At 41.0% G+C, this 12973-nt stretch overlaps 2 protein-coding genes across 6 annotated transcripts in view; one reads left to right on the top strand and one right to left on the bottom strand.

Moving 5' to 3' along the window:
- NFX1 (nuclear transcription factor, X-box binding 1) overlaps window positions 1–6517 on the top strand; it is a 64671-nt gene extending 58154 nt beyond the window's left edge. For both annotated transcript variants that reach the window (XR_014689787.1, XM_084510052.1), the window contains exon 25: window positions 3493–6517. The gene's annotated coding sequence lies outside the window, so the exon portion shown is untranslated. The remainder of the gene's footprint in view (window positions 1–3492) is intronic.
- LOC311432034 (transmembrane protein 14C-like) lies at window positions 6052–12848 on the bottom strand. 4 transcript variants are annotated; one of them, XM_084510061.1, is made up of 8 exons: window positions 12777–12848; window positions 11995–12091; window positions 11780–11899; window positions 10779–10862; window positions 8429–8530; window positions 6890–6977; window positions 6629–6682; window positions 6052–6297 (listed from the first exon to the last, which is right to left on the bottom strand). In XM_084510061.1, the coding sequence occupies exons 4-8, from the start codon at window positions 10852–10854 to the stop codon at window positions 6255–6257; spliced, it is 363 nt and encodes a 120-aa protein (XP_084366187.1). In that variant the 5' UTR covers window positions 10855–10862; window positions 11780–11899; window positions 11995–12091; window positions 12777–12848; the 3' UTR covers window positions 6052–6254. The 4 variants fall into 4 exon arrangements, with proteins under 4 accessions (XP_084366187.1, XP_084366189.1, XP_084366188.1 ...); XM_084510063.1 differs by having other exon boundaries at window positions 11780–11895; window positions 12777–12846; XM_084510062.1 differs by having other exon boundaries at window positions 11780–11892; window positions 11995–12169; window positions 12777–12824.
- Between the last annotated feature and the right edge of the window lie 125 nt (window positions 12849–12973).

The following is a 12973-nucleotide window of genomic DNA, read 5'->3' as shown; positions in this document are numbered from 1 at the left end:
TAAAGCTGAAGCCTTTTCACATATTTTCTTATGAATACAGCTAATGCTTCACATTTGCACCTCTGATTTGAAATATAAAACTTAAAAGGTTTTAGTAGCATTATCTCTCTCATTTTTTTAATGAAATTATGGCTTTAACATAAATATATGAACCTGGTGAGATGCACTTCAGCACCCTACAGTTTTTAGTAAGAAAACCCAGGTAATCTTCAGCTTCTCAGGTTGGACTAATTAATTATACTGGATCTGTTCATACTGAGAAATCATAGTACTCATTACTAAATATCTTAACTGCACATATATTAACTCTTACATGGATGTGTAAATTACACATCTCTGTATCATGGCTGTTGGACTCTATCTGTAGTTACGAAGCAAGTCACACGTACGAAAATGTTTGCTTTGAAATGCATTCTAGTAACTCAGTTAAAAACATGATACCATGATACCGTACCCAGGGAATTAATACCAAAACCAAAAAGTATTGATGTCTTTCTTCCCAGAACACAGTAACATAGCCTTAAAAAGGAACTCAGCAGTTTAACAGTGGTGCTCTTCTTTCTGTTCTCATTTGCTTTTGCTGCAATGTCTGTGACTTTCATACTGAAGAGTACTAAAGACTGCAGTTCTGAAATCTGTGATAAGTCATTTTCATACAGCACATGTGCCTCGTGGAAATGTTTTTCAATTAGCTATTTTGTAAATCCCATGAGCAGGCCTTTACGTCTTTTATTTGATAGAAGAATGAGAGAATAAGAGATCTTTGCATCAGTGAAGTCAGTAGCAAAAACCTTATTGACATGACTGTAACCAAGACTTAAGCTTGAACATGCTAGTCATTTTCCAGAGCCCTTAGAATAATACTATTTCTTGCAGATTTATTTGATATAAGTACTCTGCAATAAGTGTCTTTTGAAATAACTTGTGTGGTGTAAGTTGGAAGTCATGTAACTTCATTAAGTGCTTTTAAAATTGTGTATAAAATAGATATTTTGGCATTTGGGCTGTGCTATTACTGATCTGTATTGTTTAATGCATTTAAAGTGCTCTGAGTATTCAGTGCTTGGATTTAACCTAAAATTGTGTAAGATGTGTAAGTAGACTTCAGTATCACTGCTACTGTGGCACTTTTGTACAATATCTGCCGCATAAGGAAATAAGCAAAATAAAACTGTTCTAAATCACTTTTCTTAAGTTATTTGTTGAAAGCTTTTTATTTTACTTGATTTTTTGAAGTTGGTGTAAAATGACTTTCGTTATAAACCTGAAATAAATGCAAGTTGAAAGTTCTGTGCTTTGGAATTGTTTGCAAGTTTTATCTTGGTATTCCAAAGTTGGGAGACTGATACAGTGTCATAGAGAAACAGTAAAGATTTAAATGGAAGTCTGGGGAGTCCATTTCCTCAAATTTTGAAATACCACATGTGATTTCCTGAATTTGAAGTGATTTTAACTTGCTATAAGGAGACTGAAGCAAGTAAAGAGGGACTCCACAGGAAATAGTAAAGATTACCTGCTACCTTCTTGGGATTCAGTAGTACAGGAGAGTTGATTGTCTGAGCACAAGTTTATATTTTGGTTATCTGAAAAATGCATAGTCTGCCCAAAGGCTACCTGGCAATAAAATGTACAATTTTAACTTCTTAATTGTTTGCCCACCATTCACTTGGAACGGTGACTCTAAAGAAGAATGGTATTTGGGAGTGTGTGAGAGGGGCAGGGAGGACTCATGCCATGTAGAAGCCTCTGAGGTCATTGGATTTAACAAATACAGTATGTCAAATGTGGTCATACGATATGGGGAAGACAGCCGACACAATTTAGTACATGGCAGGGAGACTCAAAACTCAAACAGTCTGAAAATAAGAAGTTTGAAATGTTTTGAGGTGCTTCATCCTGAAACCTCTATAATACATCTCCAACGGCAAAAGTCACAGAAGTGAGTAACAGGCTGTGTGGCCTGAGCCAGTATGTCAGGTGGAGTGCAAGATGGCTCAAAGGAATTCAAGAAATTATCTGAGATTGAAGAGCTCTTGAAAGTCATCTGAAAATCTACTGCATTATTGCCTCATCTGTCATAATTTAGACTTTATGCTCCAAAATATCCTGAAAAGTGACATGTTACAGGTGTGTATATAAGCATTGCAAAACAGATCGTAATTGGAAATCCCTGCCTAAAAAAAATCCTTGCAGTTCAGGACTGTCATTGACTAGAAGGTGACCAAACATGTCAGTATTATCAGTGTGTGCAAACAGCAGCAGAAGAGACTAATTGATTTTGGTATGTATTCAATCAATAGTACATCTTGGCCATGATTGAAAATTGTCAGGGAAGTTGTGACATGGTCGCAAGAGTCTCCTATCACTAGTAGATAAATAGTAGATAAGTAGTAGATAAAAATAGATAAATTCTAGATAAATACTACTATTCAAAGACTGTTGGGTTTCTGTCACTTTAGCCTTTATAGATGTCTGGTTTCTGCTGCATTCCCAGCAGCAAGAAGCTTCCTATTTAATTAACGCTGTTCTTAGCTTTTACTAACAGTCTGAAGACCAGGTCTTTGTTGTCGTAGGATTTTTGGAGGCAGTAGTGCAGTTCCTTGAGCAGAGGGAAAGTAACCCTGTTGCAGCTATCTTGGGTAAGGCCAGGTCCCTCCTTCTCAACTCTGTTGCCCAGGAGGGATGAGAGGGGCTTGATGAGTAGAGCTTGATCCTCATCCCATTCTCTCAGTTCTTTCCCAAGCCGTCAGCTCTTTGAGGATGGTATCCTGGCTGCATAGGCCGAGAGGATCCCAGCAGTAGCCAGGCTCCTTGTTCCCTTATAATCCCTCCAAACTGTGGTTGTATCACTCCTAGAGTAACTAGAGGGGCCCAGGAAAATAAAAACGAGTCCTGGCATTGTCACGGAGACTGAGCTTACCACTGCATTGCTGCCTGAGCCTGAAAGTGGCACGTCTCCTTTCACCCTGTGGTAACAGCGGTGTGTTGCAGCGTGAGCCTGGCTGCTGTACTACTGCCTGCCACTGCTCTGAGCAGTGTTTGCACAGTTCCCCTTTATTCCTCAGTAAGCACTGTGCTGCCTCTGCAGAGCAGGCCAACAACCAGAACTGTCCAGTTACGTGCTGGAAGGCAGGATGTCTGGTGTCATGCTGTGTGAAATTAGTTCCCCAAAAGGACAATGGGAAACTTTTCAGCAGGACCCTATTGCAGCTGGCAACGTGGAGCCTTTCAGCACCCATCTCAAGCACAGGTGAGTGTTCTTGTAGGACCTACTGTTGCCTCCTCCAGAGCTGCTCTCAGTCAGAGGAAGGCAGGGCAATTAAAACAAGGGCAGAATGTGTTAACTACCAGCAGTAAAACTGCATCAAACCTACTGCTCCTTGCTCCTGGGGCAGTGAACATGCACTGTAAAAGCACCCAGTAAAAGGTGGGGTTGTAGAAGACAAACTGCATGCAGGGGAAGAGAAAGAAAACAGTATCTCCATTTCACAGGTTCAGAAGGAAGGCACGGGTCCAAAAAACCATCCACAGGCACCTGTGCGCTGGACTTGAGCTGGGATACAGCACAGAAGCACAAGCACTTCGAGTTGCTCCATCACGGCACTTCAAGGAAGCAGGAGATGTCTCTGGGCCACTACTGACGCCTCATTCTGCAGTTTTTTCTTGCAAGGATTCTGGATGAACAAAGGCTTTCCTTCTGCTGTAACTGCCTGGAGGTTCTCCCGACCTTTCTTTCCCCTCCCATTTCTCCAGGTGGATTAAAATTGTTCAGTCAGAAGGCATGAGTATAATGCCAGGAAACTGGGAATCCTAACACCACCAAATGGTTATTGCTTCATGCTTCAGGCCATATTAGTTCCAGCACAGGCAGACCCTCAGCCGGGGATGACTGAGTGCCAGCAGCTCCCAGCACCGTGACTGACAGAACTGGGACGTGGCAAATTGCACTCTCAAAGCCCGTGGCAGGACGAGGGCTAGGGGATGGCTTTGCATTGCCAACAGTCCTGCACAACGTTCTTAGGAATAAGGGATAAAGTGGGACAGCTCCTGACTGCTTCCCCCCTAAACCATTTCACTTGAAATGTTTTCCATCCTCCTCTCATTCTCCTTTGATACTCTAAAAGACCGGCACCTGTACTGCTGGTGTGACATTATTTATGTTCTTATGCTACGTTACACATTTGTACGAAATGAAAGGGATGTTGCTGGCTGTGAAAGCCACATAAATTGAAAGAATAGCTTAGGGTGTGACATCTACTGATAGGTGAGTTACAGGACTGCTTTTTCCTGCTCTGAAACCAACCCTGCAATTGAACCTCAGTACACTATTGCCATATTTGAGGCCTCTGTCCTGTATCTGTAAAGAGTAAGGCCCAACTGAAGCACCCAAGTGTACAAGATTCTGATCCCCCAAAAACCTTTCTTACAGCCCACCAGCTGGGTGGTTTGCAGCACTCCCAGCCCATTCACGCCCGGCACTGCCCCAGTGCAATGCAAGCACCTCACCTCAGCCAGAAGATGCTCAGCAATACGACCCTACATGAAGGTTTGTGTCTAGTCAGGGGAAGAACAAGGCATCACTAAAATGCTCTGAGGAAAAACTGGGAGGCCACACGCAGGGTCCTGAATGGGTACGGACCTGGAGCAAGGGTAGCCCAAAGTGAACAAAAAGCATAGGTGAAATTTAGGCTGTCCAAATGGTTTTCCAGCTCCTTCTTTGAAGAGAGGATTTATCCACCAAAATGAATATGAAATTCCCTCTTGTAATCCTGAGCGAGGCCCTAAAGAGAGGAGTGAGGTACTTCACGTCACCGATTGCCACCCACCTTCCACCAGCCACTGACGGTAACATGGAATAGAGGGCCTGGGCTTTCACTCTTGGCAATAAGGATTTGCTAACCCAAAATCTCTTGTTCTGTCAGTGCTGTAAGGTATCAAGTTCTGGGGGCATGACTAAGCTCTGAATTATTGAAGCCTGGTGACTCAGTCTGTGTTGCGCCAGCCTGGTTTCCCCATTTCCCCATCTCTCTAAAAAGCAGCAGTCTTTCCAGATCATGCTGATACTGTTAGCAATATTTAACTAACTTCTTTTTAGTTTCAGGGTCTGCTTTGAAAACACTAGCTTTAACAATCATTTTAACTATTAGATTCCTAAAAATAAAATAATCAGAAAAAAATCACTCTTAAAATGTTATATCCAGATACAATCTGGCTCTCAGCATGAAGCTTCCCTGAAGTCATGGCATGCATACAGCAAATTCAATACAAAAATAATAATCTCAGTTTACATAAAAACCATCCTAAGTGGAAGAAAAAAAAAAAAAAAAAAAAAGGAAAGAAACACCCCCCCCACACACACCAAAACCTAAACAGTAAAATAGGAAATAAAATTTGTAGAATTGCCTTTTAGGCACATGCGGTATGAAAAAGGGTGGTAATGTTTTTAATTCTATAATGGCTCTAGAAAATTCTGTAGCAGTGATGGAATTTTCTACTAAGTTACATTCACTGGTTTAAAAGTATTAAGGCCATTACAAATATTCTATTGGATTTTACTTAATGTACTCTATATTTTACTTACAGAGTACAATTTAACTGAGACTAGGATTTCAGAGATGTTTTAACATGTTTTCAGTGCTGCTCCCTGGAAATCTGGTTATTTACAGGTTAAGTGCCCAGAAACAAGGAGGTCACAACATGAAATACGCTTAAAAACCTGGAATTAATTTGATAACTTCAGTAAATCTTCAGTAGTCAATATGTAAAATATCACTTTAAAATGAGTTACAAACTGTAAGTACCCTAGTATATCAATAATTGTAAATCACTAGAAATTAAATTAATGTGTTAATGAAGACCCCAAATTTAATCTTCTTCCATTTAAAATGTATTTTTAAACACCATGAAAAGACAGCATTTGTATAGCAGTTCACTGCACAGACTTCCACTGAGGTAGGAATGTGAAGGTAAGGTTAAAAAAAAAAAAAAAAAAGAGAGAGAAAAGATAACCTTTGTCTCCCATACAGACAGAAAGAATACAAAAACATCAAGTAAAGGTTTGTAATAAGTTTTACTTGTAAAAAAAGCAACATTTTAGCGTCATAAAAAGGTAGGATCTGTTTGGTGTTATAGACATAATGCATTTTCAACTCAGAATACAGCAGGTAAAGTGTGCTGTAATACTCAGTATGAAAGGCATGAGATACAGTGCTGTACTGAGCCCATTTCTGCTGGTGACACTTTGTGGGTACTTTCTAGATTGCAGGTCCTGTGTACTTCATACACATCGTCAGTATACTTTGGAATATAAAAAATTGGAAGTGTTAAACACTGAAAAATGTATTTCAAAAAAATAAAAGCAGGACCAAATTTTTCACTACACAGTCATAGCTCTACCAGATCACTGAAATAAGTGGCACCTTGTATGTCTTGTACTGTCCACTAGTAGATAGTAGACTATCCACCCCATCATTCTTCTTTCAATTAAAAAAAAAAAAAAAAAAAAAAAAGGAAAAAACAGTAAGCTGTCTTCATGTAGAAAACTGCTTCATATTCTTCTTTCTACGTTCATACAGCTTCATTATTAGGTTTCCTTATCCAGATATTAAGTTGTAAAGTGAACAGTTACTTTTCATGGGGCTTATCCACCATCTTCAGTGCTAATCTTCCAACCATCAGCAAACTGTGTAAGGGGAAAAACACTTGGTCAGTCCACAGAATTAATAGCAACTTGCCAATCCATTTTGAGATACTTCTCACATAACTGACGTACAAAAAAGAAAAAAGATGTACAGAGTACTTTATCTCAGTATAATTAAGCAAAAAAAAAAAAAAGAAATTACATACAGGAGATTAAAAAATAAATTTTAAAAAGTATATTGTGTTGTACCTGACACCAGCAATTAGCCCTGCAGGCATGAATTTTCCAGAGTTGTAAAACCTTGCTCCCATCACGGCAGTCAATGTTCCAGACGTAACTTAAATGAGAGATTAAAGAGTCCAGTCAGCAGAGGTGCATGCGTGTGACAGAGATGCTACAATTCAGAACAGAACAGAAATAAGTAGTATCATCAAGTAAAAAAGGTTACTTGATGTGATGGACAAAAAGAGTCAATAAATTGTGTAAATTTTGGAACACCTCAGTACATGAAGAGTAGGTATTATAAGCTGAGTTCGTGCCAGTTGAGGGCTGACCATGCAGTTTTTGACCTATCCAGTAGATGTGGAAGTGAAAGTGGACTGCACTGAAGACAGTGTTAAAGTAGAAAGAAATGCTGGGCCTTCTCCTTTCACTTCTGACTTTTCTATGGCAAAGAGCTAGGTGCTACATCACAGCTTCAGCAAACAAATGCTGTGGTCAGTGGCACTTTAAGCACTGACTAAGCACTGACTCAGCAGTTTGCTTCTCAAAATCAGGGAAGCTGCAGTTCTGAAAAGAAGGAAGAAGAAACTGCATTACTGTAGCTTGCTTCTCTGCTGAATCTCCCCAAATGGAGCAACACTTTTGTAATTCCACACATATAAAATCAATCACAATCTCTACCATTTTCAGCAAACAGTGGATGCCCACATGTACCTGAGATACAGCAGCCTAACAAGTGTCAGGCATCAGCTGTGCTGGAATTATCAGCTGGAATTATCTACATATGTTCTCAGCCTATTTCAGTGGCGAGGTACCCTAACTTGCTAGCGAGTGAGAAAAGCTGAAGTTGTGTTATTCTGAAAGTGGCATGAGCTTTAGGTATAATGAGGTTGAAGTGACAGCATGCTAACTTGGTGGCAACCCTAAGCTCTGCATGGTAAATGGCAGAAAGTTAAAAGCCACATTTTGGAGACTGGCACCATACCATGCACAATCTTTTAAACATCAAATGTTTACTTTTTTTTTTTCCCTGAAGGATGTGAAATAATGGCATTTGGTTTGATTTTTTTTTTTAACCATGTAAGTTTCACTTTATCCTAGCACATATTTTCCTTCGCTAGCAGTAGGTTTTTTGATGTCTGTAAGACAAGCTGTAACGATGGATAACAGGTATTTTCATCTCCTGTTGTAGAATAGAAGCAAAAAGATGAGATGTCACCCAGAACACTTTATATTTCTTTAAAAAGGGATGCAGGAAAGCAGGAATGTAGTGAGAAATACTAAGCAAGACACACAAAGACAAGCAGATCTTCCACTTGTATTCTCAATATATTCTTAAAAACAAAAAACCTAAATAACACCAGTGGCTCACATTCCAGGAAGAGCAGTGGAGTTTGACCACTAAAAGAGATTTTCACCAAACACAAGTTTAAAAATCTGATTGAAACTCAGTTTGTAGCCCCAACAGTTTAACATTTCTGCAAAGACTTTTAGGTACTCATTTTTAGTATCCAGTTGTTTTAGGGTAAATATAACTCCTTGCAACTAAAGCTCTAGAAGACTTACTCAGAGAAATCCAAACATTATTTGGATTCTGTGAGAGCTGATAGGCACCCAGTCCTGCCAAACTTCCAAAGAAGAGGCCAGCAGCTAGCGATGGGACACTACCTGAATGAATAAGAGATAACACAATTATTAGAAGCTCACAAATAAACTTGTTCATTAGATTACTTGCTTTGTAAAAAACAAACAAACAAACAAAACAAACAAACAAAAACCACGGGCATTGATTGTTATAAAACAGACCGGGGGTGGTGGGGGTTGTCTTCAAAGATTTTAAGACCACACTGATCTGAATCAAGAACCACATTCAAATGATCTTGCATAAGATAAAATTAGCATTGGTATTTAACTCATTACCAGCAAAGCCACAAATACATTTATGATAGAAAGACTAGTGAGAAAAGCAAAAGAATTGGGATCTTCTTTTGCAGACCAAAGCACGTTACTTCAGGTAATTATTCTGGAATTGCTTGAAAAGCAGTAATGTAGAAAGGGATTAAATAGGAAGGGTTTAAGATCAGGATGTGTGAACTGAACTGGGCAGGAGGGTATTCAGACAAATAAAGAGTTGTCAAATAAGAGAGAGGAGTCAAATAGCCAGACTTTGGATCAAGCCTTCAGTACAAATGATAATGCTGAGCTACCATGAGATTGGCAATTTATAGATGACATCAGGTAAGGAAATGGCACGACCTCTGCAAGCAGTGAATACTTTCAATAAGGCTAATGGAAAATTCAGGACTTAATGCTACTTGACGGTGGTCCTTTATATATTCAGTTTTTATAGGTCACCGTTAAAAGGACTCGAGGTTGCAGATCTACGCTGATAAAGATCTCCTGGCATTGTTACAGGAGGAACACATGCTGCTGCCAGAAAGTAATCACTTTTCAGTCATCAGCAGAGCAGCTATAATATTGCTTCACATCCTGCTTTTAATACAAACAGCAAGAGCTGAAGATAACGGGAAGCATCACATTCTTGTACACGTGCAAAGAGAGACACTCTAGTAAGCAGCTGCTCTGGACAGAACACAGTTTAGCACCACCTTGTGGTAAATGCAATTCCTTCTGCATCCTGGGCGTCCTCAAACGGCCATCACATCCTTGAGTTTTACCTTGAGGCCCTGTTTAAGCACCTATGGCACATACACTTACTAGGGCAAACATACCACCCCTGGCTGGGGAAGTTCTTTGGTCTCAAAACAACAACACACTAATGGGAGAGAGGGAAAAAGAAAAAATATATATATATATATAAAGGAAAAAAAAAAAGACCTTGCCCTGGCCCTGTTCTCATATTCTTCCCAAAGTATATAATGTCGACTTGGCTGTACAAGAACAGAACACCTCAGATCCTCAGATTGATGGATGAAAATTCAATTTTCTTTTGGTTTCTTCAATTTATTAGTAGGGATGACAAAGTGGTGGTTTTTTTTTTTCTTTTTTTCTTTTTTTTTTTTAATTTCCCTGCACATCACCATACAAGCTCCCATTCCCCCTTCAAAAACCCCTTGACCTGAATTCCCTTCTTGCATCAGCTTGACCACGTCCTCCCATCTGGGAAGAGAAGATAAGATATTGATCATTTCATAATGACCTCAGAGAAATACAGATGAAATCAGCTATTTAAGTTCTCAGTAGTGTCCCTCCTGCCCTAAGCTACACTCAGAGCCCCAAGGCAGTAGGGAGCAGACTGGAGCAGGCGTTAGCATCCATGCGGTCACACCTAGTGGTAAGGGTCTCATTGTCTTCAGCAAGGAAGGAAGAGAGAAGGAAGAGAGTTAAGAGAGCTGAAAGGTTTTCAGAGTGGAAAGAGACAGCACCACGGCAGGGAGAAATGCATGGTTCTGCCTGGAGAAGGGCAAACTGGGCAGTGAAAGCAGGCCTGAGATGAAGCTTACACTGGGGAGCCCAGGGAAGGAACAACTTCAGGGACTGATTTGCACTGCTCAGCTCTCCCTGGAAAAAGGATCCTTCTGAAAACCGTGCAGCTTGCAGTATACTGTTACCACCACACTTTAAAACGAGAATAAATCTTTAAGGGAAAATAATGGTGATGTCATTTAAAGGTAAAGAACATTTATAGAATGTTTAAAACAGCAGGGGAAGAGGGTTTCTGGAGCAAACTCCTGGCAGTTTATCTGAAGCACATGAGGCAGAGGTGGGGTATCAGCACCCACCCAAAGCAGCCTGTGAGCTTATCAGCCCAAAGCACCCACCACACCCGACCAGCCCCAGGCTATCAGCACACAGCACAAGCTGACAACCTTCACCTCTGGCAGGGGGCTTTCGTAGGAAGCCACCCAGCTCAGGCAAATTTAGGGGGGGTTAGAAGGGGACCCCAGCACCGTACCTGCTTTCGCATAGCCGATGAGCCCTCCTGATGCCACCAGGGCAGCGTAGCCAAAGCCGAGCCAGTCCACAGCCATGCTGGAAACTGGAAAAGAAACTGTGCTGAGGGGAGCTGGCTCTTAACATCGGAGGGGGAAAAAGGGGAAAGAGGGGAATATTTTGCCGCAGGGAGGTCCTCCAGGAGGAAAACCTGCCCAAACCCTCCACCCCCAGCCCAAGCGATGCCCCCCGGCTCGCTGGGGAGGGTCCCCGGGCTGTGCCCACCTGCCCGGGGCGCCCCGCTCACACAGCCCGGGGCGGAGCAGGCTGCGGAAGGGGAGGCGAGAGGGCAACGCACCGCCCAAAACTTCCCTTTTCCGCCTGTTTTGGGAGAAAAACCACAGCATCACCAACCAAAAAAACCTCTGGGCAGTCGACTGGCTGCGTTTAGCTTTCGTTGGTAGTTGCTGTGCAGCCCTGTTATGGAAAACATGGGGGATTTCTGCACCTTACAAGATGGAAAACGTCTTGTCTACAATTTTTTTTTTTTTTTTTCAGTTGTTGAATCTTTCTTTACTTAAGTGGTGCTGCAGGACTTGTTCTAACCGGCTATACGCATACACTTAGCCTTATAGGAGTCCCTGAGCTCAGCGGAGGGGCTTCTGCACCGCCCCGTAACAGAGCAGCAAACATCACGGGGCTGTGCTGCCTGCAAACAACACGTTTTTTCTCTACAACACGTTTTTTCAGATCTTTGTGAATTAGCCACATGGTCACAAAGTATCACTTTAACTCCCTCTGTGGCCTAAGTGGTTGAAATGTAGATCTTTTATTTCCCGTAACAGTGCCTTAACCAACTTCATCTGTTAGCCCCTCTCCTGGAAGGGGTTGGCTTTGCTGTTAGGGCAGCGTAAAGGCTGTGAGGTTCTCGTTTCACTGGCCTGTGGTCCATATCCCAGCACTGGAGATCCCCAAGAGGATTTTGCAGAGAAACTGGAAGAAACCCAGAGCTGCTGAACTCACCTGAGGCTCAGCTGCGAGGCTGTGTGCCAGGCGGCCCTGCCGTACAGTCGTGGCTCCGTCTGCTTTACCAGTGCCATCCACGATCAGTTTCTGACACGGGAAGAGCTTCCTCACTGCTATCTTGTTATATATAGAATAGAAAACATTCTGATGTGCATCAGAGAAAAAAAAAAAAAAAAGGCAACACACTGTTTAGTAGCTCAGCATTTACTCACCGTGTATGAAATACGAGTTCTGCTTCCAGGCCCGCTTCTGCATTTCACCTTAGAAGCTGTTAGCATTTGTTTTCTCTGCCCACAAACTGTTCTGAGCCTCACGAGATGCACAATTGTTAGTGCAAAGGGAGTTTGGAGTTTTACAAATGGCTCATGTTTATTTGTAAGTCTAAACCTTAGAAACAAAAATATGTGGAATTTTTGCTTTTTCATTCTTAAAATGATGAGCAGAGTGGGTTTTTCTTGGTGCTTACTACAGCTAGCTTCTATAATTGTGATGGTCCTGGCCATGAGCTTGTGTATTTAAAAATTCAAAAAATGAAAATTGTTTTAACAGTGGCAGCCATTTTGTTGAGTACAGACATACGATAAACACTCTAGAACAGGTATCTGGAAACAATTAACGAAGTATAAACATAATTGAGAGAAAAGTAAGTCTATACTTACTTACAGGACCCTAGTTAACAGTTAAAAATCTGATTAGGTACCTTTCCTGACGTGTACACAAACCATTTCTAATGGTTCATTCTTCTTCCTGATTTTCTCTTACCTTTTCTCTAGCTACATGAATAATGAAGAGCATACTGTTATTAAAGGGAATCCGGATAAAGTCTAATTCCAACTACCTTTTGAAAATAGAAGAAATCATGACTACTCCAGCAATACAGAAAACAACATTAAAATACTTTAATTTAAAAGAAATAGATAATTTTTCGTACAGCTATCTGACCTTGTCCTGCTCAACTTTGTTTTTGCCACTCTGTATTTGTAATAAGACTTACGACAAAATCCTGTTCCCGCCGACTGAGAAGGTCAGGAATTCACCTTTTAACTACAAAACAGATGGCTGACATTTTATCAGAGGACAAACATTTCAAGTGTTAATCTTTTTTTTTTATTATTATTATTTTTTTTTCCAACATGGCTCAGATCAAGGACTTGAAAAAGTATGGGAACAGAGAAGAGAAGGTGAAACCCT

This window comes from Aythya ferina, assembly GCF_964211825.1.
Source record: "Aythya ferina genome assembly, chromosome: 2".
Taxonomy (NCBI): domain Eukaryota; kingdom Metazoa; phylum Chordata; class Aves; order Anseriformes; family Anatidae; genus Aythya; species Aythya ferina.
Note: the sequence above shows the minus strand (reverse complement) of the source record. Positions and strands in the feature narration are given on the sequence as shown.